Source organism: Pungitius pungitius, chromosome 14 (genome assembly GCF_949316345.1).
Source record: "Pungitius pungitius chromosome 14, fPunPun2.1, whole genome shotgun sequence".
NCBI classification, from domain to species: Eukaryota; Metazoa; Chordata; class Actinopteri; order Perciformes; family Gasterosteidae; genus Pungitius; species Pungitius pungitius.
The window spans coordinates 9,943,551-9,964,339 of record NC_084913.1 but is presented as its reverse complement, the minus strand read 5'-3'; the positions used below and the strand labels follow the sequence as shown (position 1 = coordinate 9,964,339).

General features: G+C 41.3%; 2 protein-coding genes across 2 annotated transcripts; both read left to right on the top strand.

Annotated features, from left to right (window-relative positions):
- Window positions 1-799: 799 nt before the first annotated feature.
- On the top strand, window positions 800-15,238 carry fyna (FYN proto-oncogene, Src family tyrosine kinase a). Its single transcript, XM_037487028.2, has 12 exons — window positions 800-1,030; window positions 6,528-6,784; window positions 8,687-8,783; window positions 9,699-9,797; window positions 9,997-10,100; window positions 10,248-10,397; window positions 10,558-10,722; window positions 11,049-11,228; window positions 11,417-11,493; window positions 12,075-12,228; window positions 12,592-12,723; window positions 13,670-15,238. The coding sequence occupies exons 2-12, from the start codon at window positions 6,538-6,540 to the stop codon at window positions 13,876-13,878; spliced, it is 1,614 nt and encodes a 537-aa protein (XP_037342925.1). The 5' UTR covers window positions 800-1,030; window positions 6,528-6,537; the 3' UTR covers window positions 13,879-15,238.
- Window positions 15,239-16,039: 801 nt separating this feature from the next.
- LOC119227894 (E3 ubiquitin ligase TRAF3IP2-like) lies at window positions 16,040-20,653 on the top strand. Its single transcript, XM_037487083.2, has 10 exons — window positions 16,040-16,105; window positions 16,286-16,674; window positions 16,799-16,929; window positions 17,204-17,351; window positions 17,604-17,785; window positions 18,634-18,722; window positions 18,803-18,871; window positions 19,074-19,178; window positions 19,265-19,339; window positions 19,434-20,653. The coding sequence occupies exons 2-10, from the start codon at window positions 16,313-16,315 to the stop codon at window positions 19,623-19,625; spliced, it is 1,353 nt and encodes a 450-aa protein (XP_037342980.2). The 5' UTR covers window positions 16,040-16,105; window positions 16,286-16,312; the 3' UTR covers window positions 19,626-20,653.
- Window positions 20,654-20,789: the final 136 nt, after the last annotated feature.

Genomic DNA, 20,789 nt, shown 5'->3' with positions numbered 1-20,789 from the left:
CAAACATTCCCCTTCATAGTGTGATGAAAATAATCAAAATGTTCTAATATTCAAAAGATAAATAGATCAATGTTATTGAGGTCGAACCAGTGCTTGAACAACTACAAGATGTGATGATTTATATTAACTGTAAACCTTGTGAAATATTGAAAAAATAATATGTTTGGAATTGTCATTGGCTTGACTGTTTTATAAGAATAACTGAAGTGTCCACTGAGAGGTTTCCCCTGAATATCACCTTAAAAAAAAGACCAAGTGACTTTTTTTATTTTATCAGATTGATTATCATTGTATTTTACTGTTCATTCTATTCCAGCTAAAGATTATCCTTTATGCAGAGAGGTTTTGGTCCATTAAGGTGTTTTCTCTGTGTTTCTTATTGAATTGAGCATTTTATTAGTGTGAAGGCGACTTTACTCACTTGAACTAAACGGACAATGAGCAAATTATGCTACGTTTTTCAGTCTGCCCAAAAACGGGGAGGAGTCCTCCTACCCGTTCTCCCCTGTTATTGGAGGAAGGTGGTGCCAATCAGCCACCTCGTCTGCGCCGTGACGTCAAGATATAAACCGGAAAATAAAGCCGTTTTTTAAGGTCGAAATAAAAGCACACAAGTTAAATCCTTTAGAAATAGTCAATTGAGCGTGGTTCACATGATGCTAGTAGTGTCGTGGAAGTGGAATTAACACAGTATACGTTCTGTTTTTTAATAGCTTGACAAAAGAAAATACACTTGACTCTTGTTTTCACCTGAAAATCACGCGAGACGAGCAGCTTTATTTTGACAGGGTCGACCAGAAAGCCACGTACTATTGTTGTGAACTTGGCTCTGATCGCGCTCGTCATCATCTGTACGCACGGCGGCGACAGCAGCTCCCGAATCGGCAGGGACGGAAATCCCGCCGCTATTCTCCCTTCATGCGACGGAGAAACAGTCACAGGGAGCAGACAAATATCCGCGGTTCCCCACACTAAAGTCCCCCTGGAAACTCCGATGGATTAATCTGTTTTTTTTTTTATTTTTCCTGCGGTAAGTACCCTCCCTGTGTTGAATTTCAATTGGTGCAACCGCCTCGTCCCTTTTCCCTGCGCCGTGGGCTGCAAGATGAATTCCTCTCGGTTCTAGTGGGAGCGGAGGGGATGAATAGCGCGGAGTGGGTCGCTGCATCCCAGCCGGTCATCCTGCAGACGTGCGTGTATTTGACGGGTAACTTTGCCCTCCGATGGGGGTAAAATCACAGGAGAGAGAAAGGGATGGAGTAGCGGCGGTCCCGGTAGTGTGGGTGATGTTTTGCAGTGCTGTGATTGTGGAGAGGGGGCTCTGTGTTGCAGCAGTAACAGGGATGGATGCGCCGCATAGAAGAGCTGACCATTGAGGCCGTTCACACTCACACACACACACAGACACACAGACCCGATGAACAGCTCAATGGCCCGCGGACATTTCACCCCAAATAATTGTCGTGTGATTTCAGCTTAATTGCATTGCCGCGCTGTTAAATATCCAATTAAAACTGTCCTAATTGGGTTATCGCATGTGTCTGGAGGGGCAGCCATCCATCTTGCTGGCAGACACCCGGAGGATGATGCACGCACTGTGCGTGCAGCCCAAGCCCCAGTTTGATCCATGTGGATTTACTTAGGCAGTAGTTGTGTGTTGGTTTGCACCAGCAGCTTTGGGTGTGCATCATGTCGTTGCTCCACTAGTGACTACACAACCGGCCTGCGTGATGTGTATGAATTGTTGTATGACAGGAGCATATTAAGGTTTATGGAGCATGCACATTCCCCTTCAGGCTCTCTCCATACAGTTTAACCCAATCCTAAAGCACACTGTCACATAAGCTACTACTCGTGACGTTAGAATTGAAGGTCCAAACATCGCAGAGGTGACTAGTTCAGGTTAAAGTAAAAATGTGTTCATTTACACGTTGTTTGGTCGTTTTTCTGTCACACGGCCTCTGAAAAGCTGCAACTAATGATTATTTGAACCAAGAGCTGCAACAGTCAGTGTACATGATGGTAATATGAACATCTTCGGTAAATATTTTTAAGGTTTGGACTGTGGATCAGACAAAAGAAATACTTTAAGGATAGCACCTTGGCCTTGTGGTTGTGATAGGCTTTTTTTAATGTATTGATCTAATAAACATTTGGTTAAAAGTGTCCCAGAGACCTGCCATATTCAAGCATTCAGCATTCCAAAATACACATTTATTCACTTTAAACAGAGAACAGACGCAAATCCTCACATTGTCAAATCTGACACCAACATTTTATTGTTATTATTCAGAAAACTTAATTGATTCAATCAATGGTTGCAGCTCTCTTCTGGTTGTTGCTTCAGTTTTTTTAACATCTTTTCAGTTTACCAGAAAACCTGTTATGCTGTAGACCCACCACGTGATTACTTACAGCAGATTCTTACATCGACTATTGCCTCATACTGGCACAAGATCTGGAAAGAACCATTTAATAAAACACATTTCAGATTGACAAACAGAAGCAGCAAGAATCTTCTTCGTTTGTTAGAAAAACAATAAAAAAAAAACCTAATCTAATATCCCCTTTTTCCCATTTGGATAATATTAATCTACAAGGCACAAATCTCACTGACTGAATGGGCATTTACAATGAGCTCAGTGATTTAACAACATGACTCAACATACTTAACTGTGAACATTGTGACACCAAAACACAGTGGAGGCTTTAAGCCCACACGTACTGTATGAAAGTCAGCTGTGGGTTCTGTAACCAGCTCTGTTCATTCAGAACGAGGAGAATGCTTTGAGAGCCCCAACACTGCGTCTCATTGTGCTGATAATCTTGTAGCAGAGTGAAATGTGGTCATTTTCTTGTTGTTGATACACTGAATGAACTCATTTGTCCAACACAAGCAAATATTGTAACTATTCAGAGAATGGCAGCCATAAGGAGAGATTGTCACCGTTGTACCAAATCCAGCAAACACAGGAGTGAGTTTGATAAGTATTCAAATGGAAAATGATCCTGTTTGACGTCTTTTCTCTGACTGACTGAACAGAAAGTTGTGTTTCATTGTTGAACAAGGTCTTTGCGAGTGTTGCATCAGTGGGCTGGGTGTGGTACGTTTGACCTTGTTATACTGCATGTCAATGATCTGATGTAAAGGGACCTCATACTTCAAAAAATACACAGCTGCCTTGTTAAAGGCTCCGTGTGAATGCAAAAGGATTTCATTTTGTAGAGATGTGCAAGTTTATCTGGGTTTGATAATAAAGGAATTCTTACCCATTGAGCACAATTTGGAAGTCCAATTTTAGATGTTTAATGTGTTCTCACTGGAGGTGACACCACTAGCCTTTTATTTAGTCTTTTTTCAAGCAGAAATGTCAAGTATTCATTACATTACATTTCATTAAGCTGATGCTTTTATCTGAAGCGACTTACAATGACTGCATATTCCACCGCTCCCTCTTCTTAAATTTGCTTTTCCTGGTCATTCATTTGGTGTTTGTATTTCAATTAAAAGTATGAGGGCATCTTTTGAAAATCGCTGTTTAGTCGTCCGTTTTGTTCATTTATTTATTTTTATAATTTAAGACTATTGCACCTCTATAATGTATTAACATGTTCTTTTAATTCTATAGCCGTCCACACGTTGTATTTTCAGACAACTGTCTGTTTTTCAGGCCTGACTATGTGTGTAATCCATTAGTCACGCTGTGTGACCCTGACCTGTCTGTGCTTTTAATTCACTATATTGATCTCTTAGATGTACTATCACTGGCAGAATATCTCATTATGTCTATAGCTCTCGGTGTGACTGGAGATTATTGACACACCGCACAGCATCAAAATAAAGGCGCTGTTTCTTAAAATGAATTTCTAGCTGATCTCATCAGCTGTGATGGGCGTAGTGACACTCACCCTCTCCTCTTGCTTTGTGTTAAGCTGATAGTGGGTGTACACTTCTTTCCAGTCTTCACTGCCTCATGTGAGGAATCATGCGGTTAGTTGATTAATACACTTCAACGGATTTGGCCAGAAATCAAATTTCAAAGTGCATCTTGAGCCATTTACGATGTGGACTTTTAATTTGATCCTCTCAACTCTTCCACATGTTTGCTTTTTACAAGACAACATGTGGCTACAATATGTCACCAGTTTGGACCTCTCGGAGGCGAGGCATTCATTTGGGCTTGTCAATAGTGCGCCGTGGCTGAGGTGGTCATGTGATACACAGACAAGGACCAAGGCCTGCAGATGTGATGCAATAATCTGCTAAACGTTTTTTTATAGCACTCATCTAGAAACTTGAGTTACATCAGAAGATGCACACAAGTACGATTTATATACCATGTGTTTTATATGTAAATACTGTGCAAAAAATATAAATAATACTATACCATACCACAAAGTGAACATATGTGTGTGCACAATTCAGAATAGTCAAGTTTCAGGGCAGAAGGTAACTTACAGATCTGTTAAAGCTGTGGTCTTTTTGGCTCAAGAGCAGGAAGAACGTCATGATTCTCACCTGCTGCACAATGGCCTGAGATCTCCCCTTTTTTTACTCGGATCCCACCCGTTTTTTTGCATTCATGTTACATAGTAAACACACTCTCTCGTTTTGCCTTCCCCCTAAATGGAGGTTTTAGGCTTAGCATGTGTTTAATTTATTTTAATATACCTGCCATACCGTAGTGACATTTGCTGTAAATACCAGAAAATAGAAGCTGCAAAAATAAATGTCCATGAAGATTGTTATTTTAAGGATTAGCAGAGACTCAGTCGGAGTCCTCCTCGTATTTCAGTCTGCGGTCTCTTTGCTCTTTGGGCTTTCACTGAAATGCTACCGCCGGGCTCGTTCCTTCTTCTGGGTATGCCATGGGGTGTTATTGGCAGTAATGGATCACAGTGAGTCTCCTTCACTCTGCAGGGGCTGTGTTTTTTTGTTAGTTTAAAAGTGTGCAGAAAATATAGCACTGGAGGAATTGAAAATGCTCTGTACTGGAGTGTTTTCCATACTTTCAGGTACCTGTTGACTGAAGATGTTCTGTGGTTTTCCCCATTGCAATGACGTTATTTCTTAAGCATTAATTCCACGGATGATGAAATAGCATCATGGACCTTTTTGACATCCAAGCACTTCTGTTTCTGTTAGTTTTTAATTAAAAAAAGTCCTAATAGAATATTTTGGACTTCAACTACGTGGTGTACTTTGCCCATACCCTGTGTCAGTGCTAGCAGAGAGGAGGTGCTTGGGCCAGCTGACGCATCTGTTTGCACTTTTTTTTTATGTAGGCCTTTGGGTTTCTGGCTGGTAAATGTAAAACAGGCCTGAAGCCGTTCGGTCATATCCTCTGTAGCTTTCCTTTTCAAGCATTAAGCTCTGATGCTCTTCAGCAGCTCACGAAGGGCTGGAAACTAGATTTCCAAACACAAAAACTTTACACCTCTCCCATCTGACATCTTGAAATATCTTTTCAATTGTCCAACTCAAACTATTTAGTTTGCTCTCTTGGAAAACTAAGAAATCCAGGTCATTTAAAAGCTAAAACCAGTAAATAAACTTTTTATTTTTCATTATGGCCTTTGTTCTTGGCAGAAAAGAAGCACAGCCCAAGGAGCGAACACTCTGTATTGTTAATGTGGATCTAAATCTTTTAGCCGAGGTTTAAGAGCAGTGCGATAGTTTCCCCTTCTGTCTTCTGCGGCACTGGCGCTCGCCCTATAGCTCCTCCCCTCTCCATCCACAGCGACTGTAAACAAGTGTGTTTCTAATTAGTCTCCAAAGAGGGCCGGCCACTAGTAGTGATGAAAGACAACAGCGCTGTCAGCGCTCCCTTCTTAGCCGTGGCTTCGTGAGCTCGCAGGGCTTAAAAGGAGGTGGTGGGGGGGGGGCACGGTGAGCCGAAGTGGGCATTAGTTTAAACTAGGTCTTTTAAAGACGGTAAGGCTCTTATTTTTTCTTTTTTTTAATTGGCAAAGCCGATTGCCTCACTTCTTGCAGAAACTGGTTTATCTCTACTTTAGTGAGGCCGGCCGCTCCTCCTCATGAGACTCGGTGGAGAGCCAGGCAGCGGTTTGCAGTAAAGGGCCTCTCTTTGCATTTTAACTGAATATGTAGATGTGTGTGTGTGTGTGTGGCTCCTTGTAAAGAAAAACATAAATAAAGTGCATACCAACTTGTAAATGCAATGGCTGGGCGTACAACCTTCTCACAAGTGTGGTGGTGCAACAAGATGCAAAAGTAAACCATGATAAGTAATGCTATGAAAGGCTTTTACAGTGTTGAGTAAGTTATCTGTGCACATATACAACAGTGACCGAGTAAAGCACACTACGTTCCCAAGTATGACTAGAAATGGAGTTTAAAGTATCGTGTTTAATTTCAGCCTAATTGAAAGAAGACACTGTAACTCTCAGAGGAAGCTCTGAAAAAATGGAACATTGAATCATAATTTCCCCAACGGAGACGGCTTTTGAGCTATTATTTCACCCACGTACTGATTTCATCCGTGTCTTCCTCTCTGCACCCACAGAAAGTAGAGAATGGGCTGTGTCCAATGTAAGGATAAAGAAGCAGCAAAACTTACCGATGACCGAGAGACGAGCGTCTCGCACAACTCGGGGTACCGCTATGGCTCCGACCCCACGCCGCAGCACTACCCCAGCTTCGGGGTCACCACCATCCCCAACTACAACAACTTCCACAGCGGCGCCACACAGGGGGTGGCCGTGTTCGGAGGAGTCCACACCTCCTCGCAGTCCGGGACGCTTCGGTCGCGCGGCGGAACAGGTGAGGAGTCTCGCCACCTCGCGTTCCTCTGTGAGGTGTAACACGAAAACCTTTCATGACACTTCTTTCGGCGTCGAGCCTTCTGGTCTTTAACTTTGTAAAGTGAGCGTTGAACCTTTCTTCCGTCCCTCCGAAAGAAAGCAACTAAGCTCATTTCCCAAAATGTCAAAGGGTTCCTTTAAGACAGGGTGACATCGTAACTCTGATATATGTAGCTGCCGTACAGGATGACAATTAAAAGGGAAATAAAATGTCTGTCTTAAGTTGCAAAGCTGTAAACTTCTCTGAAGACCACTCTCTGACTGGCCCTCGTCCAATATTCATTAAAAATGTCTTCGATGTTAACCGACCAGCACGCATGATTTGTTTTCACTCTCATATGAACTCAAATAAGGTTGCACTCTTTTTTTTTTAATTAAGGGATTATTTTTATATGCTTTGAGAGTCTGATGCTGAGATAAATCCATGTTCCAGCAGAAGATGTATGTCAACTGCCTGGAAGTTAAACAGAGTGGACTAAACCATCACTGCTTTCTCAGAGAAGCACATTTCCAAATCAAATATCTGGCTGAATAATGTGGAAATGGACTACAGTTTTTTCAGTTAGGATTTTAAAGACCCATTTGAAGTGTGATTTACAAATCAAAAGCATCCCTTACTTTGATGTAGATTACTTATTACTTATTTATTTCCCCAGCACAGATAAACACTGCTCTGCATATGTAGAGTCAGCATCCTCAGCTCACATGAAAACAAAATTCCTCCTGGAGGGCAGCAGTATACAACATTCACATCTGAGACTGCAGAAGAAACACCCTCCAAACAGGATGAAGTGGAGCTAAAATCCTCCACTGACCCCATTGACAGGGAGGACTTTGGTCATTGTACGGTGCCTCAGAGGTCACTGCACTGACAGCCAAGCTGGACTTTATTACAGCACCGTCGCTGTCCAGGAACATTTCAGATCAAATCAGAAAATCAGTTTATTGTCTCAGGCTTATTGAGAGATAAAGGCACTCCGGTGTCGTTCCAGATCACAGCCGATGCATCTGATTGTGTGTTGGCAGCCAAAACTGTTCCTCAAAGTGCTCTGTTTGATAATGCTTTAAGCCGGACTTAATCTTTTCTATGGTCTGAACAAGATTTAAACTTTAAAGGTTTCCTTGAAAAGAATAGTCTGAGTCAATTTAAAAAAAACTTTTTTTTACCCGACAATACGAATTTAAAATGACCAACACAATGCAGCAGACATGGGTCTTAAACTAATGTGGAACACAACGTTGGATAAGCACTCTACACCCAAGCTGACTAATTCATCTTGCTGACAAATATAGGTTTAAGTTCTATTTTTTACATTTTTTAACTGTATTCATTTTCACCCTATTCCAAAGGGAAATATGAATCTCTTCATCTGGTAAATGCTGCAGCTTGTTAACCAGCTCGTCAGTAACCGTGTGTGTTTGCCATGTGGTGTTGTGCAGGTAGAGTGCACTAGGTTTCTGAGCTTCTGTTAACAACAACAACAGCTGCCTGCTGAGGCATTTGCTAAAATGCTTCGTAGAGTGGAGGAGAACTGTAGTTGGTGATAACTCTCTCTGTGTATTTGTTACTGCAAAAATGCATTTCTACCAAATGAATTAGGTAATGCGATTGTTTAAAATTTTGCAGAAAGCCTGTTATAAGATCATTAAACCTAAGCTGGAGTCGTTTTCAGGCATGCTCTGTTGGACTAGCAGTTAGACTAGTGCAGGAAACAAATGATCAGGGCAGCAATCCATGTGCCAGACAGAGGGACTACACAAACTTTCGATCCACAATAAAAAGCCCAACATAATAATGCATTCACTCATTTCAGCTCTTCTTACTCTTAACCAGAACATGTCACTTGTGCTTTCCCTGCAGGGGTGACTCTGTTTGTGGCTCTTTACGACTATGAAGCCAGGACTGAGGATGACCTCAGCTTCAGAAAGGGGGAGAGGTTCCAGATCCTCAACAGCACGTAAGTGTGAAAACATCTGCATGACAGCATTGAGGGTGGCGGTTGTTATCTCCCACTCTCTGCCTTTTGTTTTTTTCGAGGATGACTAAATGCTGAAATTTGGACTGAAATTACACAAACCGAGAATGCGGGTCTTTTTGTCACAGACCTGCCCCGGCTAATGATGTATTTAAAAGAATTTATACTTCTATCAAGGGGATTAAATGGGAGCCATGTTTAACTGTGGCAAAACTATCCAAGTCTCATATAATCAGCCGTACACTCATTATTTCCATGGAACTCTAAGACCTTCCGACATACAGCACATCTGCATAGTGTAACTTAAGTGTCCTGTTAAATAGTGACAGGATTCCCCTGCTTCTACACAATACGTATGTGGTGTGTCAGTACATTTATTGAAGGCAACATTGTACTCATCCAATCCCTTTAGAGTCAAAGTTCAATTTAACTGATCCTCACTTTCTGTGTTTGTTGACATAAATTGCAATTATTCTGCCACCATTGTGTAATTTTTGCTCTTTGAGGTTGTGGCAGCAGTGGACGGACATCTGGGTGCTGATGTTGTGTTTAAGAGTGTTTCCATACTGATTTGTTTTTCCCCTTACACAAATACCATTTTTAACCAGACCAACCTTCCACACCCCTTTTTTCTCCCTTTTTTAAAATGATATAAAAAAAAAAAAAGATATGTGCCTTCATAATTGTACGTATGATTTCAGGTGGTGATGATTCACTAAAGCTTTAGGGGCCCACGCACTAGAAAAACTAACTGTTTTGTAGTTTGTTTTTATGTCCTCTCCACTCAGAGACAAGACAGACAATGAATCTGATCTGCCGCTGAGTGCTCTTTTGTGCCTGTGTGCATAATGTGTAAAAGGATGACCTGCCTCCATCTCTTTACCCTTCTCTCCTCAGCGAGGGCGACTGGTGGGAGGCCCGTTCTCTCACTACGGGTGGGACTGGTTATATTCCCAGCAATTATGTGGCTCCGGTGGACTCGATTCAAGCTGAGGAGTGAGTTTTTCTTCTTTTTTTTAAATGAGCACACAACGCAGCCTCATTAGCCTCAAGAGCGGAGGTCTTGAACACGTGGGAGCTCATCTCACCCGTCTTGCAAACCGTGGCATAGACACACGTACAGTAAAGTAACAAATACAATATTTAAAAACAAATATTTCACTACATATTTTGATTCCTGTTTTTTTTCCTGCAGCTGGTACTTTGGTAAATTAGGCCGAAAGGATGCAGAGAGGCAACTGCTCTCTAACAGCAACGCCAGAGGCACCTTCCTCATCCGTGAGAGTGAAACGACCAAAGGTTCTCTGCCCGAGCTGCATCCAACACGCTGACACGCATTCTATTCATACGCAAAGTTGAAAATGTTGTTAACTTTGCAGTTTCTCCATGTTCATTGCCCTAAATATGCTGCATGCAATACTAATCATTGTGTTGCGTCTGTTGCAGGGGCCTACTCTCTCTCCATCCAGGACTGGGATGACGTCAAGGGAGACCACGTCAAACACTACAAGATTCGCAAGCTGGACAGCGGAGGCTACTACATCACCACCAGAGCCCAGTTTGAGACACTCCAGCAGCTCGTGCAGCACTATTCTGGTAAGGCTCTGCCACAGTTCTGTGCTGGATGGGAAAAAAACTCTCTGTCACCAGACGGTGTATCAGTGTCTGCTCGCCTCTCCCTTAAAATGGCATTGCCATGTGGTTTTGTACTGTTTTAACATGATTTAAAACGTGAACTGGCGTGCTTTCGATCCAGCCAGGGCTGCGGGGCTGTGCTGCCGACTGATCGTACCGTGTCACAAAGGCATGCCTCGTCTGACTGACCTGTCTGTCAAAACCAAAGACGTGTGGGAGATCCCGCGGGAGTCACTGCAGCTCATCAAGCGACTCGGCAACGGCCAGTTTGGAGAAGTCTGGATGGGTGCGTATCTTTTTGGTGTCCTCTTTTGCCACAGTGGCTGTGGACAGTGTTGTGAACCATACTGCTTGTTCAGAGCACTTCAAACTAAGGGCCAGTTAATGTAACCCAGAGGGAGGAGCGTCTGCCTTTAGTCGTTTCCTTTAGGAGCTTTCATCTCTATCTATTTGGACTACAATAAGGTGATAGAACTTCATATGATGTCAGCTAAACTAAAACAGGTGATTCATTACTTTCATGTTCTTCTTCCCATCTTCTTCTTCCTCGCATCACTTTGTCAGACAGTGGGACATATTTTTCAAATGGTGAATTTTTCTATTTCTTTTAAGGCACGTGGAACGGCACCACCAAGGTGGCGGTTAAGACCCTGAAGCCCGGCACCATGTCCCCGGAGTCCTTCCTGGAGGAGGCTCAGATCATGAAGAAGCTTCGACACGATAAGCTGGTGCAGCTCTATGCGGTGGTGTCCGAAGAGCCCATTTACATCGTCACTGAGTACATGTGCAAAGGTAGAGGCTATTTTGAACTGACACTACAAAAAGACACTATGAATATTACATACATGCACTTGTGCTCCAGCCTACACAGCGGGTACATTATTTATACTTCTGCATGGACAGTCAGGGGTGCGTCCTACTTCATAGCAGATGACAGTCTGAGAATGCATTGCCCAACTCCTTCTCAATTTGTGTTTTAGGGAGTTTGCTTGAGTTCCTTAAAGATGGAGAAGGACGAGGCCTCAAACTGCCAAATCTAGTGGACATGGCAGCTCAGGTAGGCTGCAGAAGGTGGTGTTAAATGTTGATGCTGTACACTGTGGATTTGTTCCCAGAGAGATCTGAGGTTTATTAACTGTAATCATCTCCAGCTGTTACCAATTCATTCATTTAAGCGACGTGTGCCACATTTACTGCCATTTCCATGTTGAACTTAAGTAAAGCTTTACAGTTTCATTAGGCAACCACTAATTGTAGCACGCCGAAATGGGAGTATTTTAAAAGATTAAACTCACCAGTCTGGCTGGCCTGCAATCAATTAATTTAATGACAATATGGACAACAAATAATCTTAAATTAGTGATTTAGAATTCGCTTTAGAGCACTCAAATCACTACAGTTGTTTTATTCTGAAGATGTAATTCATCACTCCTGTGGGTCGATAAGTAATTATACTGCAGAGATGAAAAATCAATGAGTTTTTGTTTAAGAGATATGCTCCCTATTGTGGGGCCATTTTTTAGGGCTCATTAAATGGTTGTTAATCTATGTCCAAATATTGCTTCGCCCTGATTAATTCACCTCGGTACTGGTCATTGAGTATTGTTTGAACTTGGAAAAAATAACTAAATTTCCCAGGTGGCTGCGGGCATGGCGTACATCGAGAGGATGAACTACATCCACCGAGACCTGCGCTCTGCCAACATCCTGGTGGGAGAAAGTCTGGTGTGTAAGATAGCCGACTTTGGTCTGGCCAGGCTCATCGAGGACAACGAATACACAGCAAGACAAGGTAGGAGTACTTGGTCGAGTCGAGTTGGCTCTTTGGTAAATCCATCTGGGTTTTTGTGTAAAATGATTGTACACCAGGAGGACTTCTAGACTGTGTTAACGTGTTCAGACACTCATCTGTTAGCATTGTAAATATGTAATGTTTCATCTTGGGTCCTCTGCAAACTGACTTTGAGAGAGATAATGGCGTTGTTCAGTTTTGTTCCCCTAGTGGGACGTTATTACTTATGCCCCAAATGAAATCACAGATGAAGGAAAATGTTCACGCAGAGGAGCCTGACCTACTTACTCGTTTTGGTAAATGCTGTTGCATTAATTCTCTTTATTTGAAAATCAAAAAACACAACGTCGTATTTCTCACAAGGTGCAAAGTTTCCGATAAAGTGGACTGCTCCTGAGGCTGCTCTCTACGGGAAATTCACCATCAAGTCTGATGTGTGGTCGTTTGGCATCCTGCTGACAGAGCTGGTGACCAAGGGCAGAGTGCCCTATCCAGGCGAGTGAGCAGCTCTGAGGATTATATAACCTCCTCTCAACCACAGGATTGCTTATATTTCATTAATGTCGAGTGCGTGAGAGTGTTTTGAGTGTGCCGAGACACTAGCAAAGGGTATGTAAGCTAAAAAAAGCACGGCATGTTGCATGATGTATGTTCCATCACGCAACATGCAGAGCATTGTTCACAGAAGACTATAAACATGTGAAATTGATTACGTGCTATACACATTTTGATATGATATGTTAGGCATTGCAAACAGTTACAGAACATCAGAATAGAAAAAAAAAGTTAAATTCTTTAACCATTTAAATTATTTTAATATAGTTATACTCCTATTTCTGATTATGTTTTTTCACAAACTTCTTCTGTTTAAGCAGCAAATGTGTGAATCCAACAAACAGTGTGTACTAAGGTTAAATGAGCGATAATGGATGAAAGTAAATCGAACTTCAATTGTGTTTATTTGTCGCATACTCAAACGTTTAGTGAATTTCTTTGGTACCCGACTCCAAAAAGCAACAAACAAATGGAATACTAAAGAATGTAATATTTTACTAGAGAAACAATGAGCGCAATACATTTCAGAGATATGCATCATTGCAATGATGAAACATCATAATGGTAGATTAAAACAATTTTTTTTTAACTGGTAGCATATATACATATCGTATACAATGTGGAGTCAGGGGTTTCAATTGTGCATTTGTAAGAAAAAACGTTTTAAACTCTGATCTATTGTTATGGGGGTCTAGTTCCCAGTGCTTTCTATTACAGTATAAGGTTTCATACCAAAACAATCTAAACTCAAAGGTCCACTTCTTCATTGCACTGATTATTTTAAATGATGAAGCTCATGAGGAAAGCGGTCAAAGAGACAAAGGGCTGTGAGGTTCTTGAGTTTTCAGACTCATTTGCAATCATTTCTCCGTCTTCTTCGCTCCAGGTATGAACAACCGCGAGGTGCTGGAGCAGGTGGAGCGAGGCTACCGAATGCCGTGCCCGCAGGACTGCCCCCCGTCCCTGCATGAGCTGATGGTGCAGTGCTGGAAGAAGGACCCGGAGGAGAGGCCTACCTTTGAGTACCTGCAGGCCTTTTTGGAGGACTACTTCACCGCCACCGAGCCTCAGTACCAGCCGGGGGATAACCTCTAAACCGCTGCCCTCACCTCATGTTGTTTCCTCTACCTACCACCAGAGGGAGCCAATCTCCACCTAATCGCTCTCATCCCGCGGCTGTAACAATTTAAAGCTCATTGACTGGCTTCTCGACTTCCAAGCTTCTTACAAACTGGGACAACTGCTGTTTTGACAGTGTACGGACTATCAAATCAAAGGATGATTTGGAAGTGGGACGGGGCGCTGAGACAACGGAGGGGTTAAAGATGAACGTGGTGTAACTTGTATGTAGTGTAAATACAATTGCTTGTCTACTTATCTTTTATTTGTTTCATTTTATATTACTTTTGATATTTTGAAAACGTGTGCATTTCCCTCTTTTTTTGAATTCCGAGGTCAAAGTAATTTCAGATTTACTGGTAGAGAAACGTGAGGCTCACAGATAACCGTGACATAATAATTGTAGGAAAGGTAAGAGTTAAATACATCTAGAAACGAAGCATCTCAGAAATCTTTCTGGGTGTCCACTAACCTTTTTTACAAGGTGACCATGAGGATTCTGCTCTCCCTTTCTCAAGGAACTTAGATGTACTATAACACCTGTTCTTGCCTTTTAATGTTTATTAATATTCTTATACTGTTAGGGAATGCCTTCATGCTATCTAACTCTAACTTAGTGCTTCATGGACTCTTCCACCCAAACATGTATGGCATCTGCACTAATACTAGGTGCACTCATCCCATTTCAGCTGCTGCCAATGAGTCCTAGATCGGCTTAAAGTGACTTTTAGTTCAGCGCCTTGTAGTTGAAAAGCAGGCTTCCGCTCTCTTCAATTGCAGTTATTGTTCGGCTGATTGCTTATTATACTGGCAGTATTTTAAAATGTGTGTTGCATTATTGTAAGGCAGCCGGCTGTGTAAGAATTTGTGTCTTTTCTCTTGAGCAGCCAAACAACAAACAAACTGCCACTTGACAGGAAGAAGGAAGTTATCTGTGTTTGTCCCTCAATAATGTGTATCTGGAAATAAAATGTTTACGAGACCAAACATATTATTTTGCTAAACATTTCTAAACTTCTTGTTAAGAATACAGAATTCTGTGATTCCTTTTTCTTTTTTTTCTTTTTTTTACAGAGAAATCTGCAGCTCTAGATGATACATCATCCTCAAGCGTCAAACTTCCCACTGTGTGCATTCCAGGACGATACGCTATTTCTACGCGTATTTAAGTTGCTTTTTACTTGTGGAAAAGTGAGCAAAAAAGTTTTTGTATAATTTTTTTCCCCTTGATTCAGTAGATAAACAGAACATGTTTTGGTCTCTACATTATTTATTGTCTGTCTGTTATTGTACACATCTTGGTTTAGTTTTGAAATAAACAATCTTTCCCCCACCATCCTGTTTACTCACTTTAGAGAATTGACACTGAACACAATTCTATTAATTAAATTTTTTATAGCCCAAAAGGGCTTTACAGCCTGTACACATGAGACATCCTCTGTTCCAAAACCCTCACATCAGCACAGGAAAAACTCCCCAAAAAGTGGAAAACCCTTTCATGGGGGAAAAAGGGAAGAAACCTTAGGGAGAACATCAGAGCAGGGATCCCTCTCCCGTGATGGACTGACTGCAATGGATGCCATATGTACAGAATCAACAATGTAAAAGATGTACAATACATTCAAATCCTCTAACAGAAATGATACAAATGATTGCAAGTAGCAGAACAAGTCTACCACCATCAGATACAACCACCATCAGATACAACCACCATCAGATACTACCACCATCCACAGAGGCTTCTGTTGGGAGGGAAAGCACAAAGACTTTAGGAAAGGGTCATGTTGGTTTATGATGACAGTAATATGAATCATGTTTAAAGTAATGATGATGATGATAGCAGCAGCAGCAGGTGTAAGAGGTTTAATTTTTTTATCTTGGTTTGAGGAATTGTTTGAATATAGCCTTGTTAGTCATTTGAGAATATAGCTTTATTGTTGCTTGTTTCCTTGCTATTTCTCTAACTGAGCAATATTTTAACAAACCTTTTTGTGGAACAGAGAATTCTAAGGAACAAGCCTCCACTTTTGAACCGTATCCCCAGATAATCCTTCCCAGCCAATATGTCTGAGCAACACAAACACCACATTACATCCTTGCCTCTGATTGGATGCAGCTAAGCAGTGGAGAATTTGCATATAGCAGGCTGTGCACATCGACGCCCTTGCAGGCGCAGGAGTGTGAAGAATCCAGCAGAAGGCAGGTATGTCATTGTTACTCTGCTCTTTTCAGATTCCTTGTGCATACAACAGACAATGTATGCAAGAATATGTTTTCATGCCATATTCTTTACTAATCGACTACATCTGAAATTATTAGTGCTAATGTACCTGCAATTTTGTTTTACCTGTAACGAAATTATTTCTTTTTCTGTTACTTGCAGGACTTTATTGGAGCTAACCTGGTCAAGATGGAGGAATCTGAAAAAGGACCAGAACTAAAATGGTTTTTCACCATGAATAACTCCAATCAAGTTACAGTAAACCAAATATTTGATGCTAATCTGCCTTTTGATAGATCCCTACCGACCTGTTACATGAATGCAGATTATTTCTGCCAAGAAATACCATGTAGAGGTGGACAAGTGAACCAAGAGTGTCGGAGTCAGCCAGCTGCTGATGCACTGCATGTGGAGCTAATGCAGCACAGGCAGCCAGGAGACAGAGAAGATACTTCCGCCGCTGTGAATCTCGATCATCACCCTCGTCTTGCAGAGACATCGGAGAGAAACACAAGAGGAAAGAGTTCCTGTTGGGACGGTGGACCTGACCGGTGTGTAACTACGGAGCCTGCAAACAGAAATACAACATAAGGCTCGTCTCAGTGGAAGCACAGAATATAACCTGAATCAATTAGGGATTAAATCATTCATCTGTTTTCCTTCTTTTATTTTGAGGGCTGACTTGAGCAGTTCTCATCTTCAAAGTGATGAGGAGGATCTTGAGCCTCCCTTGCCTCTGATATCTGTTGATGAGGTGCCAAAATACAGACCCCTTCTACCTCCTCACCATTACCTGAAAAACTGCGGTAAGAAAAAATATATTACGTGGATTTTCAATCTATAACAAAGCTGTATGTTTCAAATCTGTTAACAACTGTTGTGCTCGAGCAAAACTAGGTCACCATAAAGGCTGGAGAGTGATCACATTAAATACAAGTACCCAAAATGGCTTTGTCTCAGAAACTTTAATCAACAGCAGTTGTATGATTTATTTATTTTTTCATTTTGCCGAGTTGACATGTATTAGAGCTGGTCGACCTCGTTCTCTGCCTTCATCGTGTGGTTAAACTCTGCCCACAGACCCCCGTTGCGTTATGGATGCCAGGTATTATCACTCTGCAGGAGATATGCAGTACAACCCCGGTCCCCTCAACACGTACCCTCCTCAGGCACATCGCCACTGTGCTTCCTGTCCGCCCAGGAGACACAGGGATGACACACATACCTGGTAGTGACAAGTGTTTAACTTGAAATGCAGACTAGACCTTGTTCCAGTTAAACAATCGGTTCAAAAGGAACTCACCTGTGCGGTCCTTTTGTAACCTTACTTAGAACACAATTTCTAAAGCTCAGTATTAAACGTTTGTGAGAAATGCGTGGGACCAGGAACTCCAACCACGTTGCACGTCACGCAGGCTACACGTCAGCACGGTTTAAACAAGGAGCCTTTTGTCTCTTTTTTTCTTTGACATGGCTTTAGGCTCGGACGTCGTGGCAACTTTATGATTGACAGCATGGCTCCGGGAAATGTTTCAGTCAACGTGCCCCAGTATTCCGCCCCCCCACTGGAGGGCGTGTCACAAGTCAACGTGATGAAGCCGGAGGCGTCTTTCTCACATCCCTACGAGAGAAGAAGACCCATCAGTCTGCCCGATGAGTGCCGTGAGTCCCTCTTATGCTCTCACTTAACCGCCATTTAACACACAATACGTGCAGAACGAATAAAGACAATAAACTACTGTTATTTCTTTTTTTATTCTCCTTTTTTAAAGTTATTTAAGTTTGGTTCTATAAAATAATGACATATTATTAAAATTACAAGTAATCTGCTGCCTCTGTGTCTGTTTTCTTCAAAGCGATTGAGGGAGTGACGCTACTTTAAATCAGGTCCCATGTAAAATGTACCTACAAAACAATTCCATCTTTTAAAACTGTATCATGAGAATGTCAATGCATAATATGTAGCTAAAAGTCATAGTATAGTATGTAATTAATGAACTCATTCAAATTACAGTATAGTCAGAAAAATGACAGAAAAGAATGGTAAAGCAATTCATAAAAATGCGTGATGTACTTTAGCATGTCACCAAACATGGCAAAGTAAAGTCACTAAAGAATGAGTGGGATCATGTCCTGATTATTGCGAAGAGATTATTGTGCAGGACTTGTATTTGCAGGTATCAGTGGACTTTAGTAACTGCAAGTAGATGCATGTTGCCTTTAGAAACCTGTCTGCCTTGTTTGGCATCTCGCTGAAAGACTAAACAATACAACACTAATCTTGCCTGTAGCACAATTTATTTTGCTGCATAAAGATGTTTATTCCACAGTAAATCTCAGTATATGGACAAAACTAGTAATGCGTGTATCATAATGACATATAGTATGCTTTTAGTTTAGCTTTTATAGTAAATGAACCAGGGCTCTCCTATTGCCTGTCATTAAGGCAAACAGGTTACTAATTAACTAAAAGAGATTCATTTCTATTTTATGATCTCCTCTCTTCTCAGGAAACGTTTTTGTGACGTATTCTTTGGACCTTTCATCAGAGATCGTCCCCTTTGGAAACTTCCTCACAAAACAGGGTTTTCGACCAGCAGTGAGTTCATATCTCTTCTTTCAAAAGTCAGTGAAACAACACTCGACAGCTCACTTAAATATGTGACATCAATTTTACAGATTTACATTTTTGACGACCACATCGGACAAGTGGATATCAACTGGTGGATGGATGGTTACTTGAAACATGTAAGTTTTGATATTCATTTTTCTATTGTTGTTGCTACACTGTCAAAAAGCAATATTACCACTTAATCAATGACTAAGAATACAGGATATGACAAAATGTTTTTGGTCTGTTTTATTTTCATATATTCTTCTTATAGACAGGGATTTTGTCCAAAATGTGAGTTTGTGTGTGTGTGTGTGTGTGTGTGTGTGTTTTTAACAGCCATCTGCCATGATTATCATCGCCATCAGTCCAAAGTACAAGGCAGACATCGAAGGATCCGTAGTGGATAGCCATGGTTTACACACTAAATATATTCACTCCATGGTGAGAACATACTTTTTTAACTAGAAACGACTCTGACTAATTGCTATTTTGTCCATGTGCGAAAATGTTTTATCTAATTTTTACAGATGCAGCATGAATTCATCCACCAGGGCAGCTTGAATTTTAGATTCATACCTCTTCTCTTCCCCAACGCCTCCCAGGTCAGAAAATAATTTCATCTCAACGGTTACTTTATCGTTACACCATTGATGTCCAACGAACCTTTCTTATAACCTGCATGTGTTCCTCACACAGGAGCATGTTCCATGTTGGCTTCAGAACACGCGTGTTTACCGCTGGCCGCAGGACTCTGAGGATTTGTTACTGCGGCTGCTCAACGAGGAGAGATTCATTCCTCCTCCTGTCCCCCTGGAGCTCACCCTCAGCATCCGACCTTTGACCCCCAGTGCCACAGCCCAGTGTTGGGAAAGTTCACTTTCTACATGAACTAGTTCATGTGAATATTTGAACTAAGTTCACCGTTCCAACTAGTTCAGTTCTTTTTTCCCATATGTTGCTGCAAGCTATTATTTTTCAAAATTATTGCCAAAGCCCAGAACCACAGACAGCAATTATTGTATCAGTTTTAACACTGAAGCTATGAATCAGATTTAATCTTCATATCCAATTTTGAATCCTTATCCAACCAGGGTTTACATTAGCATTGAGGGGACAGCATTTCCCTTTTGTTGCTTTAATGTTGCTGTCCATTCACTCCACACTAGCAGCAGCTGCAGCGTTCATCCCTACAGTACATTCTCAAACACATGCTGCTTGAATGGTCTTTTTTAAATAAGGAATAAAAACACGACAGTTATCATTAAGGTGCAAATGTTTGCAAAGAAAGGTCAGATTCCCCCCATCCTCACCGACCTTGTCAGTAACTTCATAAAACTCATTTCAATTATTATACGCCGCCTCTTTTCTACTCGCAGCTGTCGCCTCCATGCATTTCTTTTTTTTTGATGACGCACAGTGCGACACTGGAGGCTGGTGTTGCTAGATTGGGTGTTTTTTCCGCTACTTTTTAAGGCGCGTTTACGGTGTGTTTTCTATAGAAATCTGGCACCCTATTGAACGATGTTAACCTGAAAGACAGGCACCAGAATGAACGAGTTCACAGTGACGTTCATCGGGCGTTAATACAGTACGTTAAGTTCATGTTCGCCCAAAATATGAACGAGTTCATGAACTATCGTTCAATGAACGCGTTCAGGCACAACACTGGCCACAGCTACACTGTAAAGACACACTTGCCCTGTTTTGATGAGTTTTTTATGTTGTGTATTGTGCAACTTGCGTATTAAACTTTTGCTATGGACAAGGTTTTGAACTAGGATACCGCAAGACCATTTTCAATGGAAACAAAATCAAATAATTTCAATCAATAGTAATTTTAAATGGAATGTTTTATTTTAAAGTTTTGCATTGTCTGTCAACAAAATTGCACAAAAATACATATTTAGTAAAGGAATAAATAGTAGAGTAGAGATAGTAGAGTATGTTACATAGTCTATTATGTAAATATAAACAAAATAAATTGGGGTTGTATGTCATAAACAATGTCACAAAAATGTAACTGAGTAGTATCATTGAAGACTTTGTGAAAAT